This window comes from Esox lucius, chromosome 11 (assembly GCF_011004845.1).
Source record: "Esox lucius isolate fEsoLuc1 chromosome 11, fEsoLuc1.pri, whole genome shotgun sequence".
NCBI lineage: Eukaryota > Metazoa > Chordata > Actinopteri > Esociformes > Esocidae > Esox > Esox lucius.
Window position 1 is genome coordinate 51830677 of NC_047579.1, and position 24979 is coordinate 51855655.

Sequence of the window (24979 nt, forward strand, 5' to 3'; positions counted from 1 at the left end):
GTTCCCTTGGTGTACAGCACACATGCACTCACCCACCTGTGGAGATACACTGGAGGATGATTCATCTGACCATAGCACTTCTTCACACGTCTCTGTAGACCAGTGACTATGGCTTTTACACCACTGAGCGCTCAAACATGGATTTGTCTTTATAATGGGGGGTTTATTCACTGCAACCCTACTATAATATCTCTCTGTGTAATTCTACTATAATATCTCTCTGTGTAGTTCTACTATAATATCTCTCTCAGTGTAGTTCTACTATAATATCTCTCTGTGTAATTCTACTATAATATCTCTCTGTGTAGTTCTACTATAATATCTCTCTGTGTAATTCTACTATAATATCTCTCTGTGTAGTTCTACTATAATATCTCTCTCAGTGTAGTTCTACTATATCTCTCCCAGTGTAGTTCTACTATAATATCTCTCTGTGTAATTCTACTATAATATCTCTCTGTGTAGTTCTACTATAATATCTCTCAGTGTAGTTCTACTATAATATCTCTCTGTGTAATTCTACCATAATATCTCTCTCTGTGTAGTTCTACTATAATATCCTTCTCTGTGTAGTTCTACTATAATATCCTTCTCTGTGTAGTTCTACTATAATATCCTTCTCTCTGTAGTTCTCCTATAATATCTCTCTCAGTCTAGCTCTCAACAGGGGGAGACAGTAGGGAGACGGGGGAGACAGACTTTTCATATACTTGTATTTTTGGCCTACAACTAACGTTGAGGGAAAAAACAACAACTCAGACAGTCGTAAGCTGACCATTGGAGAAACACTCTCCCTTCTTCTCCTCCCCTCTCCTCCCCTCTCCTCATCTCTCCTCCCCCTATCTCCCCCTACTCTCTCCTCTCCTCCACAATCTCTCTTTCCCTCTCTCTACTTCTGTCCTCTCTCTACTTCTGTCCTCTCTCTCCTTCTGTCCTCTCTCTACTCTGCTCTCTCCCCACTTCATTATTTCCCTCAATATTTCTCTCTCTCCTCCATCAGTATCAGAGTGCCACTTGTAGAGGATTAATACCGTTAAGCTGAACTTCCTGCCCAGGATGTGAGTGCCTGTGTGTTTCTGTATGTGTGCGTGATCCAGGTCAATATGTAGAAAGGTTTAACTATCCTCACAAAGATAATAAAATCTAAGAAATAGATTAGAGGTTTAAGGGGGTTTAGAGAAAAACTTACCATTTGGCACAGTGTGAGAATTAGGGTTACATTTCTGTTGGGCATCACTGGTTAAGAGTTATGCATTATAGCTATGTTAAGTTGAGGCACAACAGTTTGGTCATTGATGTTATGCTTAGGGGAAGACTTTAGGCTAAAGCATAGGGAACAGGGATTTCTGGGTTAGGGTTAGGTTTAAATGTGTGTGTGTGTGTGTGTGTGTGTGTGTGTAATCAGAGCGAAAGGAAATGTCTAGGGAAGGTGGGAGGAAAACAGTGTCATTACGAAAACTAGGTCAGAACGAGTGTGTTCATGACAGGTGAAAGAAAGCTACTGTGAGTGGTAATTGGTGGAGAACACTGGTCTATATGATGTCATCTACATAACTGGGTCCCTCCCCCTTGAGGGAGCGATGCTATTGGGCGATTTTGCGGACTGACAGATCGTCAGATGATTATAGTGGGTCTCAGTCTGCCTCTTCTCTGTAGAGTGATGTTGAAGGATGTAGGGTATGGGAAAGTGTGTGTGTGTGTGTGTGTGTATATGTGTGTGTGTGTATGTGTGTGTGTGTGTGTGGGTTGTGTGTGTGTGTGTGTGTGTATATGTGTGTTGTGTATATGTGTGTGTGTGAAGAGGATTGCTGGAGGATTGCCATGTGTTGAAGAGAACAGGGGGCTTTGGTGAGGGGGAGGGGCAGAACAGGCAGAGAGCAAGAGAGAGGAAGGGGTGCAAAATAGGAAGGGAGGGAGATACTGATAGAGATGAAGAGAGAGAGAGAGAGAGAGAGAGAGAGAGAGGGTGATGAAGGAGGCATTATAAATATTAAATGCCAGGGTTTTTCCTTCTTTGGCAGAGCAGAGGGTTTCCCCGCCCCTCCCCCGTGCCCCCGTCTCCCTCCGTCTCACCACTGTCTCCCTACTGTCTCCCTACTGTCTCCCCCCAGTCTCCCTACTGTCAACCCCAAGGCTCCCCTGTCTCCCTCCGTCTCACCACTGTCTCCCCCGTCTCCCTACTGTCTCCCCCCAGTCTCCCTACTGTCAACCCCAAGGCTCCCCGTCTCCCTCCGTCTCACCACTGTCTCCCCCGTCTCCCTACTGTCTCCCCCCAGTCTCCCTACTGTCAACCCCAAGGCTCCCCTGTCTCCCTCCGTCTCACCACTGTCTCCCCCTGTCTCCCCCCTGTCTCCCCAGTCTCCCCCTGTCTCCCCCCATCTCACTATGGTCTCCCTACTGTCTCCCCCTGCCTCCCTACTGTCTTCCCACTGTCTCCTCCCCTACCTCCCTACTGTCTCCCCACTGTCTCCCCCCTGTCTCCTTATTGTCTCCCCTCTCATCTCTGATGACACTCTTTGTGCATAACCCAGGACCATATTCCAACAGTCAACCTCCTCTCTGTTACTCTATTTCTCCACTCTCCTCCCATGCCTTTTCCTCATTCTCACTTTCTCTTCTTTTCTCTCTTTTGCATTCCCCCTTTCTTTCTCTCTCTCTCAGTTCCTCTTCCCTCTCTCTCTCTCTCTCTCTCTCAGTTCCTCTCCCCTCTCTATCTGTCAGTTCCTTTCCTCTGTATCAGTTTCCTCTCCTCTCATCTCCTCTCCCCTCTACTCTCTGTGCATCTCAGTTCCTCTCCTCTCTGTCTCTTTCTTCTCTTCCTAAATCCTCAGCCGTGCCAGCAGCATGGCCCTGGGAACGTTTCCATGGTTACAGAACATTCCACTTGCCATCACAGACCGCCTCAGCTCTGTCAGCCAATCAGAAACGAGGACCTGTTCCTCATACAGCACACCTGTCACTATGACACACACACAGACACTGTTAGAGTGCATTAGCACATAGGTATTCTAGATGCTTTCAACCGCTGTCACTCCCACTCATGAAGCGTAGCCTGGCACTTTAAGTGGTCTATTCACATTGTCAGCACTGTACAGTGCTGTTCAGCTTTTCCAATCACCCCCCTCAGCTCCACGCTGATGATTGGTCGTGTAGGAGTGGAGGTGCTGAGTGGTGGCAGATTATTTCATTTTCATAGTTTCAACAGACATGCATCCACTACAAGCTTTGGTCTGAAATAGCCTAATAACTCACTGAGGTAGTGTGTGAGGTCAAAGTGTAGATCTGCCCACTCTGAGCCCCTTACTCAACCTAAATAAAACCGTAACCACAACCGTAACCACAAACTTCTATGAATAGCAGACTAAATAACATTGTCGCCATGGTTATCTTGCGCACCAATAAAACAGCTCAGCTGGCCTACAGTATGCAGAGGGGCCTGTTTGTGACAACGATGATGGCTAGCTCACGTTCGTTGATAAGATTCGTAATTCTCATTGGATTCCTGCCAACTTCTGGGTTGTGTTTACAAACGCTAGCGTGGCAGCCTTTGCCTAGATGTGTTGCTTAGCTCTGCTAACATGTCACTAGTGTGAGTGGGCGTCATCAGAGAGGGTTAGAAAATCCTCTCTGACAAACGTCTGTGGCTTTATGCTAGTTGTTGTCCACAGTGGTCCACCCTGTCTGCTGGCTGACGAACGGAGTAGGATTGTGGTGAAACAGTATTCTGAATAGTGTCATACAGCAATGCTTTTTACAAATATACTGTTACCTCCTACTGTCCCCTTTGTGTTCCTGCTGTCCCCTTTGTGTTCCTACTGTCCCCTTTGTGTTCCTACTGTCCCCTTTGTGTTCCTGCTGTCCCCTTTGTGTTCCTGCTGTCCCCTTTGTGTTCCTACTGTCCCCTTTGTGTTCCTACTGTCCCCTTTGTGTTCCTGCTGTCCCCTTTGTGTTCCTACTGTCCCCTTTGTGTTCCTACTGTCCCCGGTGCTGGAGCTTCTTTAATGCCAGTATTTATTAGGCCCCATCCGCTTTATTTTCTGGAGTTTCAGTTTCATTCGTCATAATGACAGAGACGGATAAACTACGATGTAATTTAAAGTAAATTACAAACTCCTCTAAAATGCCATCTGTGGAAGACCTTACACAGAGGTCAGATATCAACACTGCAAATGTGATGAATCCCTGTGATTTCATTGGTGCAGCCTTCCACAATAACAAGCAATTGATGTGCAATCTAAGTGCTGGAAATCAGCCTGTTTGGAACAGTATAAAGTTTTTCTGAACCCTAAAATGTACCTTCATTTATAAATTTTTCTTACATTTACCCAAAATTTATATTTGTCAATATTTTTGGCAGACCAATGACAAGTGGGACACTGCCATGGACAAACCAAAACTACACAACTTAACGTGCAAAAATACAAAAATGCCTACAGCTATCAGTTCCACTACTAGCATGTTGAATGTCCTGAGGCAGCTCAAGACTTTAGTAGCCTGTTGAGGTGGATATTAAACATTAGCACGGTGTGCTAACAGTCAGGTCTATAGACTAAGCATTAACAGTGTTAACTAACAGTCAGGTCTTAAGACTAGGCATTAACAGTGTTAACTAACAGTCAGGTCTAAAGACTAGGCATTAGCATTGTTCGCTAACAGTCAGGTCTGAAGACCAGGCATTAACATTGTTAACTAACAGTCAGGTCTAAAGACTAGGCATTAGCATTGTTTGCTAACAGTCAGGTCTGAAGACCAGGCATTAACAAGGTGTGCTAACAATCATCATTGGTTGTGAAGATGTAATAACATTAACAACTGATTATATCCTATTAGAACTAAGAGTCCACATCAGCAGCATAACTTCTCATTAACCATCCCTGTTCACAGCATCATCCATCCTTCTTTACAATATTCTAGATTAGCTTCTCCACCACCATCCTTGTTTAAAACACCATAGATTAGCTTCTCCACCACTATCCTGGTTTAAAACACCATAGATTAGCTTCTCCACCACCATCCTGGTTTAAAAGACCATAGATTAGCCTCTCATCCACCATCGCTGTTCACAACATCCTCCATCGCTGTTCACAACATCGTAGTTTAACCTCTCATCCACTATCTTATCCACCATCCATTTTCACAGTAACATTTGAAACTGCCGGTCCAATTAAATGTAATAGAGCTTATCATTGCATCTAGTCGCTTGTTTTCAGATCATATATATTTATTTACTATTTTACCTACCTGGACAAACATTAGCAAATGAATTTGCAGAATCAATTCAATCTGCTGAGACCAGAATGACACAACACTCATTCCAATCAACAAACACACATGCAGGCACACACTCCCTCTCTCTAGTGCTTGTATCTCACCATCAGCTGACTCTAATAGACAGGAGATGTAGTTCGACAACCCTCTATAGTAGCCTGTGGGTGAGTGTTTGTGTGTAGATGGAAGGATCAGAGAAGCTGGATGTTATCCTGTCTAATATGAAATAACATCTCTCTGCCATGTGAATGCTATGAAGACATCGAGCTAGTGTAATAAACACCTACTGCCCCAAATGACAATAAAATATAATATATTAAATATATACCCCAAAATAATAATAATAAAATATAACATAATAAACACCTCCTGCCCAAAACTATAATAACAATAATAATATACACGATATTTAATACCTCCTGCCCTGAATAATAATAATAATAATAACTGCATATACTACATTAAATAACTATTACCCAAAATAATAATAATAATAATAACAGAATATATTATATTAAATAACCAATGACCTAAATGATAATGATAACAACATATACTATTTTAAATAACTATTGCCCAAAATAATTATAAAAATAATAACAGAATATACTATATTAAATAACCAATTACTTAAATGAAAATGATAACAATATATACAATTTGAAATAACTTTTGCCCAAAATAATAATAATAATAATAACAGAATATACTATATTATATAACCAATGACTTAAATGATAATGATAACAACATATACTATTTTAAATAACCATTGCCCCAAATAATTATAATGGGTGTATGTGTGTGACTGCCCATGTGTTTGTGTACATGATTGCAGGGCCTGTCTATTAACCTTGAAACATATTCTGATTCACTCCCACGCCAACCACGGAACTGACAGAGAACATCAGTGTGACTGGGGTTTGGTCTGGGTTTCCTCCATTCTAACATCCATCAGACGTCCCCCTGTATTTTCTTGTATCCCAGAGTCTCCCCTTGGCAACGACCTGGAATCGTTTGAGTCTCACGTGACATGATGTGACCTGTGGATTCAAATAAAGTATGTAATGTATGTGTGTGTGTGTGTGTGTGTAGGTTCTCTGCACTGCATCATGCTGCTCTCAATGGGAACCTGGAGCTCATATCTCTGCTGCTTGAGTCTCAGGCTGCCGTGGACATCAGAGACCAAAAGGGTAAGACACATACATACACACACACATACTCACACACACAAATACATTTGTATGGCTATCTTCATGGGGACCAGAAAATAGAAATTGTATCCTCCCTTGCCCTAATCTAACCCTAACCCTAATCTAACCCTAATCTTACCCTAACCCTAATCTAACCCTAATTCTAACCCTAACCATGACCTTAACCTCAATAAAGTAACATTAATGACTATACTTTACCTATATAGTGGGGAGAACAAGTATTTGATACACTGCAGATTTTGCAGGTTTTCCTACTTACAAAGCATGTAGAGGTCTGTCATTTTTATCATAGGTACACTTCAACTGTGAGAGACGGAATATAAAACAAAAATCCAGATAATTACATTGTATTATTTTTAAATAATTAATTTGCATTATATTGCATGACATAAGTATTTGATCACCTACCAACCAGTAAGAATTCTGTCTCTCACACACCTGTTAGTTTTTCTTTAAGAAGCCCTCCTGTTCTCCACTCATTACCTGTATTAACTGCACCTGTTTGAACTTGTTACCTGTATAAAAGACACCTGTCCACACACTCAATCAAACAGACTCCAACCTCTCCACAATGGCCAAGACCAGAGAGCTGTGTAAGGACATCAAGGGTAAAATTGTAGACCTGCACAAGGCTGGGATGGGCTACAGGACAATAGGCAAGCAGCTTGGTGAGAAGGCAACAAGTGTTGGCGCAATTATTATAAAATGGAAGTTCAAGATGAAGGTCAATCTCCCTCGGTCTGGGGCTCCATGCAAGATCTCACCTCGTGGGGCATCAATGATCATGAGGAAGGTGAGGGATCAGGGATCAGAACTACACAGCAGGACCTTGTCAATGAACTGAAGAGAGCTTCGACCACAGTTTCAAAGAAAACCATTAGTTACACATTACGCCGTCATGGATTAAAATCCTGCAGCGCATGCAAAGTCCCCCTGCTCAAGCCAGCGCATGTCCAGGCCCGTCTGAAGTTTGCCAATGACCATCTGGTGATCCAGAGGAGGAATGGGCGAAGGTCATGTGGTCTGATGAGACAAAAATAGAGCTTTTTGGTCTAAACTCCACTCGCCGTGTTTGGAGGAAGAAGAAGGATGAGTACAACCCCAAGAACACCATCCCAACCGTGCAGCATAGAGGTGGAAACATCATTCTTTGGGGATGCTTTTCTGCCAAGGGGACAGGACGACTGCACCGTATTGAGGGGAGGATGGATGGGGCCATGTATCGCTAGATCTTGGCCAACAACCTCCTTCCCTCAGTAAGAGCATTGAAGATGGGTCGTGACTGAGTCTTCCAGCATTACAACGACCCGAAACACACAGCCAGGGCAACTATGGAGTGGCTCTGTAAGAAGCATCTCAAGGTCCTGGAGTGGCCTAGCCAGTCTCCAGACCTGAACCCAATAGAAAATCTTTGGAAGGAGCTGAAAGTCTGTATTGCCCAGCGACAGCCCCGAAACCTGAAGGATCTGGAGGTCTGTATGGAGGAGTGGGCCAAAATCCCTGCTGCAGTGTGTGCAAACCAGGTCAAGAACTACAGGAAACGTATGATCTCTGTAATTGCAAACAAAGGTTTCTGTACCAAGTATTAAGTTCTACTTTTCTGATGTATCAAATACTTATGTCATGCAATAAAATGGAAATTAATTACTTAAAAATCATACAATGTGATTTTCTGGATTTTTGTTTTAGATTTCGTCACTCACAGTTAAAGTGTACCTATGATAAAAATTACAGACTTCTACATGCTTTGTAAGTGGGAAAACCTATATCAAATACTTGTTCTCCCCACTGTGTGTAATGCCTAACCTTAACCCTAAACTTAACCAACAACGCCTGGACCTTAAAGAAACCCCAATTCTAACTAAAAATGAAATTGACCCTAAACCCTGAGCCGGACCGGCTAAAGGTCCCCATGAGTCCAATCTTTTCTGGTCACACACACACACACACACAAACACTCACACACACACACACCACCTGACTGTGTGGTTGCCTTAGGGATGCGCCCTCTGCACTATGCGGCATGGCAGGGGAAAGCGGAGCCCATGAAGATGCTGCTGAAGTCAGGTTCATCAGTCAATGGCCAATCAGATGAGGGCCAGATCCCTCTGCACCTATCAGCACAGCACGGACACTATGATGTGGTGAGTCACATGATCTGGGTTAACACAGAGCCTAGAGGTCACAGGTCGGAGGTTACAGAGGTCAAATGGGAGGTGTGTGTGTATAATTGGGTGCGCGTGTGTGTGTGTGTGTATGTGTATAACTGTGTGGGTGTTTGTGTGTGTATGTGCGTGTGTATATATGTGTATGACTGTGTGGGTGTCTGCGTGTGTCTGCATGTGTCTGCATGTGTGTGTATATGTATAATTTTGTGGATTTCTCTGTGTGTGTGTATATGTGTATAACGGTGTGGGTGTGTAACCGTGTGTGTGCGTGGGTGTGTATCTGTGTGTGTTCCAGTCAGAGATGCTCCTCCAGCACCAGTCTAACCCATGTATCGTGGACAATGCTGGGAAGACTCCTCTAGATCTGGCCTGTGAATTTGGCAGAGTTGGGGTGAGTATCATGACTTCCTTCCAGAATACCTATCCACACATTACCATATAGATTACATACCCACACATAGCCATATAGATTACATACCCACACATTACCATATAGATTACATACCCACACATAACCATATAGATTACATACCCACACATTACCTTCTAGAATACCTACCCACACATAACCATATAGATTACATACCCACACATTACCATATAGATTACATACCCACACATAACCATATAGATTACATACCCACACATTACCTTCTAGAATACATACCCACACATAACCATATAGATGACATACCCACATATTACCTTCCAGAATACCTATCCACACATTACCATATAGATTACATACCCACACATTACCTTCCAGAATACCTATCTACACATTACCATATAGATTACATACCCACACATTACCTTCTGGAATACCTACCCACACATTCCCTTCTATAAAACCTATCCACACATTACCTTCTAGAATACCTACCCACACATTACCTTCTAGAATACCCACACATTACCTTCTAGAATACCTACCCACACATTACCTTCTAGAATACCCACACATTACCTTCTAGAATATCTATCCACACATTACCTTCTATAATACCTACCCACACATTACCTTCTATAATACCCACACATTACCTTCTAGAATACCCACACATTACCTTCTAGAATATCTATCCACACATTACCTTCTATAATACCTACCCACACATTACCTTCTAGAATACCCACACATTACGTTCTATTAAACCTATCCAAACATTACGTTCTATTAAACCTATCCAAACATTACGTTCTATAAAACCTATCCACACATTACCTTCTAGAATACCTACCCACACATTACCTTCTAGAATACTTACCCACACACTGCATTCTATAATACCTACACACATATTACCTTCTGAAATACCTACCCATACATTACCTTTTTGATAGCCTACCCACACATTACCTTTTAGAATAGCTGTGCAGTGTTGCATTGAACAAGGGCAGCTGTGATGGCCAATGCAGGTTTTGTCTCCAGCTGTTTAGAGATCAGCTAATTCTGTCTGTCTGTGTGTATGCATGTGGGCCTCTGTCTCTGTGTGTCTGTGTGTGTGCATGCTTGCATGTGTGTGTGTTTGTGAAGGTGGTTCAGCTTCTGCTCAGTAGTAACATGTGTGCTGCACTGCTGGAGCCCAAACCGGGGGACTCTACCGACCCAAACGGCACCTCTCCTCTGCACCTGGCAGCCAAGAATGGACACATTGACATCATCAGGTATATACACACACACAGACACACGGACACTCACACTAGATCACAGGGTAGCTTATTCATTAATCTCTGCCATATTGAGCTGAAATGTCACATGCTACTGGTGAAACACAGTGAACAATCAAATGGTTCCTGTTATTGCGTTGTTTACCAGTTTATAACAGCAATTAGACATCATATATATTTGAATGTTACTACATTATACTATAATATACCATGTTATTGAACATGTTACTAAATTATACTACAGTATACCATGTTATAGTACATTTTATTACATTATACTACAATTTACCACATTATATTACATTTTACCACATTATGCTACACTTTTACGCATTATAGTAAATTTCTCGACATTATACCACATTGTAGTATGCTCTACTACATTATTGTACATTTTACTACATTATACTACGGTCTACTACATTAGTGTACATTATACAGCGTGAGTGTACATGCAAAAGCCTCACCTGCCCAACAGAATTTGGGCCCACCCTGCTTAATAGTATTAATTCTGTGGCTTACATAATCCTAAAGTTATTGTGCAGGCTGTGCCGGTGTCTGGACACGAGGTTGCTCTGCTGCGTCATTACCTCTACTCCATGTCATTATTCTACCTCTACTCCATGTCATTACTCTACCTCTACTCCACGTCATTACTCTACCTCTACTCCACGTCATTACTCTACCTCTACTCCATGTCATTACTCTACCTCTACTCCACGTCATTACTCTACCTCTACTCCATGTCATTACTCTACCTCTAGTCCATGTCATTACTCTACCTCTACTCCACGTCATTATTCTACCTCTACTACATGTCATTACTCTACCTCTACTCCACGTCATTACTCTACCTCTACTCCACGTCATTACTCTAACTCTACTCCACGTCATTATTCTACCACTACTCCATGTCATTATTCTACCTCTACTCCACATCATTACTCTACCTCTACTCCACGTAATTATTCTACCACTACTCCACCTCATTATTCTACCACTACTCCATGTCATTACCCTACCTCTACTCCATGTCATTACTCTACCACTACTCCATGTCATTACTCTACCTTTACTCCACATCATTACTCTACCTCTACTCCACGGCTGCCGCACACATGACATAACTAGCCCACACAACTTTGCACACCAAAAAGTGCTTGTGTGTGCATTGTGCACGTCTGGTTGATTCGAGACATCGATCTGGTCACATGGGAAATAATTAATACAGATCCATTATAACGCAAACTCAAGTATTTTAGGAATAATGTAACTTGTTGCAATTAGTCAAATGAATTGTGCTCCTCAGTGGATATAAGACCCATATCAGCCAGGTCAGCCTGGACCCAGTTTGTCTGTCTCTGTGACCAATAAGCAGAGACCAATGAATGGAACTGTAAAGCAGCTCCCTGGAACTGACACTGATAAATGAACACTGTTAGCACACACTGATCTGGAGGCAGTAGGAGACGAGGGGCAGATGAAGTGTGACAGTGTAAACCCTGTCTCCTTTACAGTTGGCCTAACTATTGTTGCTGTGTGTGTGTGTGTGTGATACCCAGGCTGTTGATCCAGTCTGGTATAGACATTAACCGCCAGACCAAGGCTGGAACGGCCCTTCATGAGGCAGCTCTTTGTGGGAAGACTGAGGCGGTGCGCCTCCTCCTGGATGTAAGTGGAACTTCAACTAATGCCTGTTCCCTAACCTTTAACCCCTAAACTGTAAACCATAAACACTAACCCTTAACCCCTGCATGAAGCAGCTTTCTGTAGCAAGAACGTAGTGTATAGAGGACTCAGGTAGGATAGAAGACTGAGGTAGGATAGAGGGCTGAGGTAGGATAGAGGAGAATAGAGGTAGGATAGACGACTGTGGTAGGATAGAGGACTCAGGTGGGTTAGAGGAGGACTGAGGTAGGAAAGAGGACTGAGGTAAGATAGAAGGTTATGGAAGGATGGAGGCAGACTGAGGTAGTATAGAGGACTCAGGAAGGATAGAGGAGGACTGAGGTAGCATAGAGGACTCAGGTAGGATAGAGGCAGACTGAGGTAGGATAGAGGACTCAGGTAGGATAGAGGGCTGAGGTAGAATAGAGGCAGACTGAGGTAGGATAGAGGAGGACTGAGGTAGGATAGAGGAGGACTGAGGTAGGATAGAGGACTCAGGTAGGATAGAGGAGGACTGAGGTAGGATAGAGGGCTGGTGTAGGATAGAGGAGGACTCAGGAAGGATTGAGGACTCAAGTGGCCAAAAGGTAATAGTGAATTGCTATGTATTGATAATAAAACAACATGTATTGATAATGAAACCTATTGTATTGATTATACACCGATCAGCCATAACATTATGACCACTGACAGGTGAAGTGAATAACACTGATACACCCATCAGCCATAACATTATGACCACTGACAGGTGAAGTGAATAACACTGATACACCCATCAGCCATAACATTATGACCACTGACAGGTGAAGTGAATAACACTGATACACCCATCAGCCATAACATTATGACCACTGACAGGTGAAGTGAATAACACTGGTAATCATGGCACCTGTCAGTGGGTGGGATATATTAGATAGCAAGTGAACATTCTGTCCTCAAAGTTGATGTGTTAGAAACAGGGAAAATGGGCAAGAATAAGGATCTGAGGGACTTTGACAAGGGCCAAATTGTGATGGCTAGACGACTGGGTCAGAGCATCTCCAAAACTGCAGCCCTTGTGGGGTGTTCCCGGTCTGCAGTGGTCAGTACCTATCAAAAGTGGTCCAAGGAAGGAAAAGCAGTGAACTGGCAACAGGACCAAGGCTCATTGATGCACGTGGGGATTGAAGGCTGGCCCGTGTTGTCCTATCCAACAGATGAGCTACTGCAGCTCAGATTGCTGACAGAGTTAATGCTGGTACTGATAGAAAGGTGTCAGAACACACAGTGCATCGCAGTTTGTTGCGTATGGGACTGTGTAGCTGCAGACAAGTCAGGGTGCCCATGAGGACCCCTGTTCACTGCCAAAAGCAGTATCAGAACTGGACCACAGAGCAATGGAAGAAGGTGGCCTGGTCTGATGGATCACGCTGCCTTTTACATCATGTGGAGGTCGGGTGCGTGTGTGTTACTTACCTGGAGGCTTGGTGCCAGATACCACAGCACACCTACAGAGGTCTAGTGGAGTCCATGCTTTGATGGGTCAGGGCTGTTTTGGCAGCAAAATGGGGACCTAGACAATATTAAGCCGGTGGTGATAATGTTATGGCTGATAGGTGTATGTTCATAATGAGGCCTAATACTTTATTGACAATGAAACCACTGTATTGATAATGTCCCAATAACAAATGGATAATATGTCATAATAATGAAACTAATGGATCGATTATGTTTTTATTATGACTTATAATGTATCAACAATAAACTCAATACATTGATAATGAAATCCCAATGTGTTAATGATGAAACCTGATGTATTGTAAATGTAACTTAATGTATCACTAACACTTTGATAATATACGGACAATTAAACAAATATGTCAGTACATATGGGTTCATTATCAATACAAAATTAATATTTTATCAATGCATCTGGTTTCAAAAACACAGTGAAGATTTATGCATAATGAAACCCAACATTTTAATAAGAAATGGATGTATATATATGTATTTATAATAAAACCAAATGTATTAATAGTGATACCCAAATCTATTGACAATGTATTGACAGGGAAACCAAATGTATTGATAAGATATTGCTAATGTTCTACAGAGTGGAATCAATGCGACGGTGAGGAACACCTACAGCCAGACAGCGCTGGACATAGTCTACCAGTTCTCTGCTACACAGGCCAGCAGAGAGATCAAACAGCTTCTCAGAGGTACAGCCTCTGTCTGTCTGTGTGTCTGTTTCTCTGCCCGGACAAAACATACATTAAAATCAAGCAAATATCCTCCCCCTCCATCTCCCCCTCCATCTCCCCTCCGTCTCCCCGTCCGTCTCCCCTTCATCTCCCCTCCGTCTCCCCCTCCATCCCCCCTCCGTCTCCCCCTCTGTCTCCCCCTCCGTCTCCCCACATCCACCCCTACATCTCCCCCTCCGTCTCCCCCTCCATCTCCCTATATCTTCCCCTCAATCTCCCCCTCCGTCTCCCCCTCCCACTCCCCTCCATCTCCCCCTCCGTTTCTCCCTCCCCCCCTCCGTCTCCCCCTCTGTCTCCCCCTCCCCCTCCATCTCCCCTCCATCTCCCCTCCGTCTCCCCCTCCATCTCCCTACATCTCCCCCTCCATCCCCCCTCCATCTCCCCCTCCATCCCCACTCCGTCTCCCCTCCATCTCCCCCTCCGTTTCTCCCTCCCCCCCTCTGTCTCCCCTCCATCTCCTCCCCCTCCCCCTCCATCTCCCCTCCGTCTCCCCTCTGTCTCCCCTCCATCTCCCCCTCCATCACCCCTCCGTCTCCCCTCCATCTCCCCCTCCATCTCCCCCTCGTCTCCCCCTCCGTCTCCCCCTCTGTCTCCCCTCCATCTCCCCCTCCATCTCCCCTCTGTCTCCCCTCCATCTCCCCCTCCGTCTCCCCTCCGTCTCCCCTCCATCACCCCTCTGTCTCCCCTCCATCTCCCCCTCCATCACCCCTCCGTCTCCCCCTCGTCTCCCCCTCGTCTCCCCCTCCGTCTCCCCTCTGTCTCCCCTCTGTCTCCCCTCCATCTCCCCCTCCATCACCCCTCCGTCTCCCCCTCGTCTCCCCCTCCGTCTCCCCCTCCGTCTCCCCTCTGTCTCCCCTCCATCTCCCCCTCCATCACCCCTCCGTCTCCCCCTCGTCTCCCCCTCCGTCTCCCCTCCGTCTCCCCTCCGTCACCCCTCCGTCTCCCCTCCATCTCCCCCTCCATCACCCCTCCGTCTCCCCCTCCGTCTCCCCCTCGTCTCCCCCTCGTCTCCCCCTCGTCTCCCCCTCCGTCTCCCCTCTGTCTCCCCTCTGTCTCCCCTCCATCTCCCCCTCCGTCACCCCTCCGTCTCCCCCTCGTCTCCCCCTCCGTCTCCCCTCTGTCTCCCCTCCATCTCCCACTCCATCACCCCTCCGTCTCCCCCTCGTCTCCCCCTCCGTCTCCCCTCCGTCTCCCCTCCGTCACCCCTCCGTCTCCCCTCCATCTCCCCCTCCATCACCCCTCCGTCTCCCCCTCGTCTCCCCCTCGTCTCCCCCTCCGTCTCCCCTCTGTCTCCCCTCCATCTCCCCCTCCATCACCCCTCCGTCTCCCCCTCGTCTCCCCCTCCGTCTCCCCTCCGTCTCCCCTCCATCACCCCTCCGTCTCCCCTCCGTCTCCCCCTCCACCCCCCCCATCTCCCCCTCCATCACCCCTCCGTCTCCCCCTCGTCTCCCCCTCCGTCTCCCCTCCGTCTCCCCTCCATCACCCCTCTGTCTCCCCTCCATCTCCCCCTCCATCACCCCTCCGTCTCCCCCTCGTCTCCCCCTCCATCTCCCCTCTGTCTCCCCTCCATCTCCCCCTCCATCTCCCCCTCGTCTCCCCCTCCGTCTCCCCTCCATCTCCCCCTCCATCTCCCCTCTGTCTCCCCTCCATCTCCCCCTCCATCACCCCTCCGTCTCCCCTCCATCTCCCCCTCCATCACCCCTCCGTCTCCCCCTCGTCTCCCCCTCCGTCTCCCCTCCGTCTCCCCTCCATCACCCCTCCGTCTCCCCTCCGTCTCCCCCTCCACCCCCCCCATCTCCCCCTCCATCTCCCCCTCGTCTCCCCCTCCGTCTCCCCTCCGTCTCCCCTCCATCACCCCTCTGTCTCCCCTCCATCTCCCCCTCCATCACCCCTCCGTCTCCCCCTCGTCTCCCCCTCCGTCTCCCCTCCGTCTCCCCTCCATCACCCCTCTGTCTCCCCTCCATCTCCCCCTCCATCACCCCTCCGTCTCCCCCTCGTCTCCCCCTCCGTCTCCCCTCTGTCTCCCCTCCATCTCCCCCTCCATCACCCCTCCGTCTCCCCCTCGTCTCCCCCTCCGTCTCCCCTCCGTCTCCCCTCCATCACCCCTCTGTCTCCCCTCCATCTCCCCCCTCCATCACCCCTCCGTCTCCCCCTCGTCTCCCCCTCGTCTCCCCCTCCGTCTCCCCTCCGTCTCCCCTCTGTCTCCCCTCCATCTCCCCCTCCGTCACCCCTCCGTCTCCCCCTCGTCTCCCCCTCCGTCTCCCCTCTGTCTCCCCTCCATCTCCCCCTCCATCACCCCTCCGTCTCCCCCTCGTCTCCCCCTCCGTCTCCCCTCCGTCTCCCCTCCATCACCCCTCCGTCTCCCCTCCATCTCCCCCTCCATCACCCCTCCGTCTCCCCCTCCGTCTCCCCCTCGTCTCCCCCTCGTCTCCCCCTCGTCTCCCCCTCCGTCTCCCCTCCGTCTCCCCTCTGTCTCCCCTCCATCTCCCCCTCCATCACCCCTCCGTCTCCCCCTCGTCTCCCCCTCCGTCTCCCCTCTGTCTCCCCTCCATCTCCCCCTCCATCACCCCTCCGTCTCCCCCTCGTCTCCCCCTCCGTCTCCCCTCCGTCTCCCCTCCATCACCCCTCCGTCTCCCCTCCATCTCCCCCTCCATCACCCCTCCGTCTCCCCCTCGTCTCCCCCTCGTCTCCCCCTCCGTCTCCCCTCTGTCTCCCCTCCATCTCCCCCTCCATCACCCCTCCGTCTCCCCCTCGTCTCCCCCTCCGTCTCCCCTCTGTCTCCCCTCCATCTCCCCTCCATCACCCCTCCGTCTCCCCCTCGTCTCCCCCTCCGTCTCCCCTCCGTCTCCCCTCCATCACCCCTCCGTCTCCCCTCTGTCTCCCCTCCATCTCCCCCTCCATCACCCCTCCGTCTCCCCCTCGTCTCCCCCTCCGTCTCCCCTCTGTCTCCCCTCCATCTCCCCTCCATCACCCCTCCGTCTCCCCCTCGTCTCCCCCTCCGTCTCCCCTCCGTCTCCCCTCCATCACCCCTCCGTCTCCCCTCTGTCTCCCCTCCATCTCCCCCTCCATCACCCCTCCGTCTCCCCCTCGTCTCCCCCTCGTCTCCCCCTCCGTCTCCCCTCTGTCTCCCCTCCATCTCCCCCTCCATCACCCCTCCGTCTCCCCCTCGTCTCCCCCTCGTCTCCCCTCCGTCTCCCCTCCATCTCCCCCTCCATCTCCCCCTCCATCACCCCTCCGTCTCCCCCTCGTCTCCCCCTCCGTCTCCCCTCTGTCTCCCCTCCATCTCCCCCTCCATCACCCCTCCGTCTCCCCCTCGTCTCCCCCTCCGTCTCCCCTCCGTCTCCCCTCCGTCTCCCCTCCGTCTCCCCTCCATCACCCCTCCGTCTCCCCCTCCGTCTCCCCCTCGTCTCCCCCTCCGTCTCCCCTCTGTCTCCCCTCCATCTCCCCCTCCATCACCCCTCCGTCTCCCCCTCGTCTCCCCCTCCGTCACCCCTCCGTCTCCCCTCCATCTCCCCCTCCATCACCCCTCCATCACCCCTCCGTCTCCCCCTCCGTCTCCCCCTCGTCTCCCCTCCATCACCCCTCCGTCTCCCCCTCGTCTCCCCCTCCGTCTCCCCTCCGTCTCCCCTCCATCTCCCCCTCCATCACCCCCTCCATCACCCCCTCGTCTCCCCCTCCGTCACCCCTCCATCTCCCCCTCCATCACCCCTCCGTCTCCCCCTCCGTCTCCCCCTCCGTCTCCCCCTCGTCTCCCCCTCCGTCTCCCCTCCGTCTCCCCTCCGTCTCCCCTCCGTCACCCCTCCGTCTCCCCTCCATCTCCCCCTCCATCACCCCTCCGTCTCCCCCTCCGTCTCCCCCTCCGTCTCCCCCCTCGTCTCCCCTCCGTCTCCCCTCCATCTCCCCCTCCATCACCCCTCCATCTCCCCCTCGTCTCCCCCTCCGTCTCCCCTCCGTCTCCCCTCCATCTCCCCCTCCATCACCCCTCCGTCTCCCCCTCGTCTCCCCCTCCGTCTCCCCTCCGTCTCCCCTCCGTCACCCCTCCGTCTCCCCTCCATCTCCCCCTCCATCACCCCTCCGTCTCCCCCTCCGTCTCCCCCTCCGTCTCCCCCTCGTCTCCCCTCCGTCTCCCCTCCGTCTCCCCTCCGTCTCCCCTCTGTCTCCCCTCTGTCTCCCCCTCTGTCTCCCCCTCCACCCCCCCCCCATCTCCCCCCAGACGCGTCAGCGGCCCTCCAGGTCAGAGCGGTGAAGGATTACTGCAACAACTATGACCTGACCAGTCTGAACATCAAGGCTGGGGATGTCATCACGGTACTGCTTTAGTCTGTTCTGCTTTAGTCTGTTCTGCTTTAGTCTGTTCTGCTCTGTTTGTTTCTGTTTGGTGCTGTTCTGTTCTGCTTAGCTCTGTTCTAACTGTTCAATGTTTACATACTGTTGTTGTTTTGACTGTTCAATGTTTACATACTGTTGTTGTTTTGACTGTTCCATGTTTATATATGTTTGTTGTTCTGACTGTTCAGTGTTTAAGTATTGTTGTTGTGTTTTCAATAATGTGTTTATATACTGTTGTTGTTTTGACTGCTCTGTGTTTATATACAGTTTTTGTGTTTATAAGCTTTTCTTGTTTTAACCATTTTAAGTTGATCTACTATTGTTGATCTAACTGTTTTGTGTTTATGTACTGTTGTTGTTCTACCTGTTCTGTGTTTATATACGGTTTTTGTTCTAGCTGTTCTGTGTTTACATACTGTTGTTGTAACGGTTATCTGTGTGTTTACTTGTTGTTCCTGCCAGGTTCTAGAGCAGCATGTTGATGGGCGGTGGAAGGGCTGCATTCATGACAACCGGACAGGAAATGATCGCGTCGGCTACTTTCCTTCTACCTTTGTGGAGGTCATCAGCAAGAGAACAGGTGTGTGTCTGTGTGTACGTGTGTATGTGTGCATGCGTGTGCGTTTGTGTGACTATGAGTGTGTGTTTCGGGGAATGACTGCTACTAATAACAATCTAATGACATTATTGGACTCTTTCCAGTCAGAGTAACTCTAGTACACTTGGAGTGTGTGTGTGTTAGATGGAGAATGGAGATATGTGGAGACGGGGGTTTTTTCTACACTGCTACTTTACCAAGTCTGCCCTCTTCTCCAGTTCTCTTTATCACATACCTCTCTCCTCTTTATCACATACTGCTCTTTATCACATACCTCTCTCCTCTATATCACATACTCCTCTTTATCACATACTCCTCTCCTCTATATCACATACTCCTCTTAATCACATACTCCTCTCCTCTATATCACATACTCCTCTTAATCACATACTCCTCTCCTCTATATCACATACTCCTCTTTATCACATACTCCTCTCCTCTTTATCACATACTCCTCTTTATCACATAACTCTCTCCTCTTTATCACATATTCCTCTTTATCACATTCTCCTCTCCACTTCATCACATACTCCTCTCCCCTTTATTACATACTCATCTTTATCAGATATTCCTCTCCTCTTTACCCCATACTCCTCTTTATCACATACTCCTCTAGTCTTTATCACATACTCCTCTCGTCTTTATCACATACTCCTCATTATCACATGCTCTTCTCCTCTTTATCACACACCTCCATCCTCTATATCGTATCACAAATGGCTCTTCTTTTTCTCATACCTTGCTCCTCTTCAACAAATACCCCTTTCCTCTTACTCCAGTCTTCCTTCTCAAAACACATTGGATGAGAGGTTCCAAGTGGAGGAGCCTCTGGCTTTCTCCTTACTGGGTTTAGACAAGATGAGGAGAGAATTCCTGCCTGTTGGAAGAATGACCAGGGCAGACCCAGACCTGACCCAGACCAAGCCCATTCCAGAACAGACCAGATCATACCCAAACCAGACCTGACCAGACCCAGACCCAGATCTGACCAGACCCAAATCAGATCCAAACCTAACCAGTCCCAGACCTCACCAGACCCAGACCCAAAACCTATCCAAACCAGAGCTGATTAAAACCTTACCAGAACCAGACCCAGACCTGACATATATAATAACATATATACATGTATAACATACAGTGGGGAGGACAAGTATTTGACACATTGCGTATTTTGCAGCTTTTCCTACTTACAAAGCATGTAGAAGTCTGTCATTTTTATCATAGGTACACTTCAACTGTGAGAGACGGAATCTAAAACAAAAATCCAGAAAATCACATTGTATGATTTTTAAATAATTAATTTGCATTTCATTGCATGACATAAGTACCAACAAGTAAGAATTCCAGCTCTCACAGCCCAATAGTTTTTCTTTAAGAAGCCCTCCTGTTCTCCACTCATTACCTGTATTAACTGCACCTGTTTGAACTGTTACCTGTATAAAAGACACCTGTCCACACACTCAATCAAACAGACTCCAACCTCTCCACAATGGCCAAGACCAGAGAGCTGTGTATGGACATCAAGGATAAAATTGTAGACCTGCACAAGGCTGGGATTGGCTACAGGACAATAGGCAAACAGCTTGGTGAGAAGGCAACAAGTGTTGGCGCAATTATTATAAAATGGAAGTTCAAGATGAAGGTCAATCTCCCTCGGTCTGGGGCTCCATGCAAGATCTCACCTCGAGGGGCATCAATGATCATGAGGAAGGTGAAGGATCAGCCCAGAACTACACAGCAGAACCTGGTCAATGACCTGAAGAGAGCTGGGACCACAATCTCAAAGAAAACCATTAGTAACACACTACGCCGTCATGGATTAAAATCCTGCAGCGCACACAAGGTCCCCCTGCTCAAGCCAGCGCATGTTCAGGCCCGTCTGAAGTTTGCCAATGACCATCTGGATGATCCAGAGGTGGAATGGGAGAAGGTCATGTGGTCTGATGAGACAAAAATAGAGCTTTTTGTTCTAAACTCCACTCGCCGTGTTTGGAGGAAGAAGAAGGATGAGTATAACCCCAAGAACACCATCCCAACCCGAAACACACAGCCAGGGCAACTAAGGAGTGGTTCCATAAGAAGCATCTCAAGGTCCTGGAGTGGCCTAGCCAGTCTCCAGACCTGAACCCAATAGAAAATCTTTGGAGGGAGCTGAAAGTCCGTATTGCCCCTAGCGACAACCCAGAAACGTGAAGGATCTGGAGAAGGTCTGTTTGGAGGAGTGGGCCAAAATCCCAGCTGCAGTGTGTGCAAACCTGTCAACAACTACAGGAAACGCATGATTGTCAAGTTTTAGAAATGGAGACGGAGGAAGGCGCAGAAGTTTGGGTTTTCGTTTAATAAAGCACAGGAGCAAAAAACATACGACAAGCACAATGACCAACAGTGACAGGGAGAAAATGGCCGAACTAAACACACAAACGAGGAGAACAGAAACAGGTGGGGGCTAAACACAGGTGAAATGAATATACTGATTAACTGAAACAAGAACAGGAAAGACCATACAAGGACAAGACAAGGACAAACAGAAATCACGAAGTGGAACAGGCCCCTCAGGCTGGGACCGTTACAATGATCTCTGTAATTCCAAACATTTCTGTACCAAATATTAAGTTCTGCTTTTCTGATATCATGCAATGAAATGCAAATTAATTACTTAAAAGTAATAAAATGAGATTTTCTGGATTTTTGTTTTAGATTCCGTCACTCACAGTTGAAGAGTACCTGTGATATAAATTACAGACTTCTACATGCTTTGTAAGTGGGAAAACCTGCAAAACCAGCAGTGTATCAAATACTTGTTTTCCCCACTGTATATAAACCAGACCCAGACCGGATATAATCAAACCAGACCTAACCAGAACCACACCAGACCTTGACCTGACCAAACCGGACCAGACCTAAGCTGACTCAGGCCAGACACAGACCAGATCCAAGATACATTTTGTTCTGCTTTGCAGCAAAATGTGTCTCTGTTCACAGTAGACCTGATACTGAACACCTCTGTTCTACAGCAGTACATTACAGTAGACCTGATACAGAACACCTCTGTTCTACAGCAGTACATTACAGAAGACCTGATACTGAACACCTCTGTTCTACAGCAGTACATTACAGTAGACCTGATACTGAACACCTCTGTTCTACAGCAGTACATTACAGTAGACCTGATACTGAACACCTCTGTTCCACAGCAGTACATTACAGTAGACCTGATACTGAACACCTGTTCTACAGCAGCACATTACAGTAGACCTGATACTGAACACCTCTGTTCTACAGCAGTACATTACAGTAGACCTGATACTGAACATCTCTGTTTTTCAGCAGTACATTACAATATACCTGATACTGAACACTTCTGTTCTACAGCAGTAAATTACAGTAGACCTGATACTGAACACCTCTGTTTTTCAGCAGTACATTACAGTAGACCTGATACTGAACACCTCTGTTCTACAGCGGTACATTACAGGAGGCCTGATACTGAACACCTCTGTTCTACAGCAGTACATTACAGTAGACCTGATACTGAACACCTCTGTTCTACAGTAGTACATTACAGTAGACCTGATACTGAACACCTCTGTTCCACAGCAGTACATTACAGTAGACCTGATTCTGAACACCTCTGTTCTACAGCAGTACATTACAGTAGACCTGATACTGAACACCTCTGTTCTACAGCAGTACATTACAGTAGACCTGATACTGAACACCTCTGTTCTACAGCAGTACATTACAGTAGACCTGATTCTGAACACCTCTGTTCTACAGCAGTACATTACAGTAGACCTGATACTGAACACCTCTGTTCTACAGCAGTACATTACAGTTGACTGGGCCTTGCGATGTTCACTTACAGGTGTTGTTTCTGTAGACAACCACTAGAGGGCACTATGCCTCTTGCACACATATCTACCAAAAATGTATTTGACGTTTATATCCTGTGTTACAAGGCCAACGTATAAAATACGGAATGTGTATTTGATGTGTAATCTTTACTAAAGGTCTGACACGTCACTGTAAACAACTTACACCGACAACCTGGAGTGAACTGAACTCTGTTTAACTCTCCAGTCCAGACTAACTGATCTACTTGTGCTGATCACCTTGCATCATACACAACGACTCAATACTGTTGGTAGATCAGTGAGTCAGTCAGTTTCCACTGATATATTTGTGTTTTGATGCTGTCAAACACTGTCAGTCTGTCCTGTCACTCGATATAACCTGTTTGTCCTGTCTCTGTATACATTAACACAACCTGTCTGTCTGATCTTTTCACGGGGTATTGTTAGTCTACCTGTCTCTCTGCCCGTCTCACTGCCTGCCTGTGGGTCTGTGTCTGTTTGTCTTTTTTTCTGTTACTGTCCCCCACATTGACCTAAGTGACTCTAGATAGGTCTCTGCCCATCTGTCCGTCTGCCAAGCATGCACGACAGTTCAGACACCAGAGGCACAGGTTTCACCAAACATTACGTATGTTGTTCTGCAGCCAGCCAGTGGTGTGATATTATAACAATTAAAAGGTCCCTGTCCTGTTGAACCTAAAGGCGTAACATTGGGTGATGTCTAGGAATAAATGAATGAAGGATGGTTCTGTGGAAATGTCTTAAGCCACCTGAGAAAGTATCTTGTGCACTCATAAACACTACACCATTAGAATTTATACAATGACTGAAAATGGCAGCCTTCAAAGAAATAACTTGTTGTTAACCTTCATAACCGTCGGCGCGTTGCAGGGATATAGTCTCCTGCTCATAGGGGAGATTGTTCCCTGCCAGCCAGCCGACACAAATCACGGCACGCTGGCTCTCTGTCCTGAAATGAGGAGAGGGAAGTGTTTAGGCACTGCAGTCGTGTATTCAAGTAGCTAGACAGTGTATCCAATTTTAAGCTGGGATGATATCTACAGCACAGTCAATGAAAGCATTGTGTTTCTGTATATTCTCAGGCGAGTCACAACTTTATCAAACTAAATATGACGTTGTGAGATGCAAGCACAAATAGCTGGGTCTTATTGAGACCTGACTGATTGACTGTCATCATTGCCTCTTAACTGAACAACCAGACATTACCAGACATCCCCAGACATCATCAGACGTCACCATCACCAGACCTAACCAGATATTCCCAGACAACACCAGACATTTTCAGATCTCACCAGATATCACCAAACGTCAACATCACCAGGCATTATCATACATCACCAAACATCAGCATCACCAGACTACATCTCCATACATCTCCATACATCACCAGACATCATCAGAGATCACCATCACCAGACATTATCATACATCAGCAGACACCACCAGACATCATTAGAGATCACCATCACCAGACATTTTCATACATCAGCAGACACCACAAGACATCATCAGAGATCACCATCACCAGATATTATCGTACACAGACATTATCATACATCACCAGACATTATCATACATCAACAGACACCACCAGACATCATCAGAGATCACCATCACCAGACATTATCATGCACAGACATTATCCTACATCACCAGACATTATCATACATCACCAAATATCATCAGACATCACAATTACCAGACATTCCAATCTTATGGTGATAAATACAATATGAGTGATTTTCCATCCTACATTTTGTAAATTTGTGGGGGACAACATGTTTAATGTTGCTTTTTCTGTTATCAGTTTTGTTTCACCTGTTTTGCTTCTATCTCTACCATCTACCACTAATCCCCTCTACCCTCCTATATATATATCAGCACCCACTCCCCACTATTTATATCCTCCATCACCAATTCCCTCTACCCGCTCCCCTCTATCTCT

General features: G+C 47.1%; 1 protein-coding gene across 1 annotated transcript in view; it reads left to right on the top strand.

The window, feature by feature from the left end:
- Window positions 1–24979, top strand: part of caskin1 (CASK interacting protein 1) — a gene marked incomplete at its 3' end in the record, with an annotated part of 104220 nt that overhangs the window by 51471 nt on the left and 27770 nt on the right. The window contains exons 3-10 of the mRNA XM_034295158.1: window positions 6364–6461; window positions 8481–8626; window positions 8946–9041; window positions 10188–10318; window positions 11884–11992; window positions 14082–14190; window positions 18446–18540; window positions 19024–19141. Coding sequence (XP_034151049.1) covers window positions 6364–6461; window positions 8481–8626; window positions 8946–9041; window positions 10188–10318; window positions 11884–11992; window positions 14082–14190; window positions 18446–18540; window positions 19024–19141 — 902 coding nt within the window. The remainder of the gene's footprint in view (window positions 1–6363; window positions 6462–8480; window positions 8627–8945; window positions 9042–10187; window positions 10319–11883; window positions 11993–14081; window positions 14191–18445; window positions 18541–19023; window positions 19142–24979) is intronic.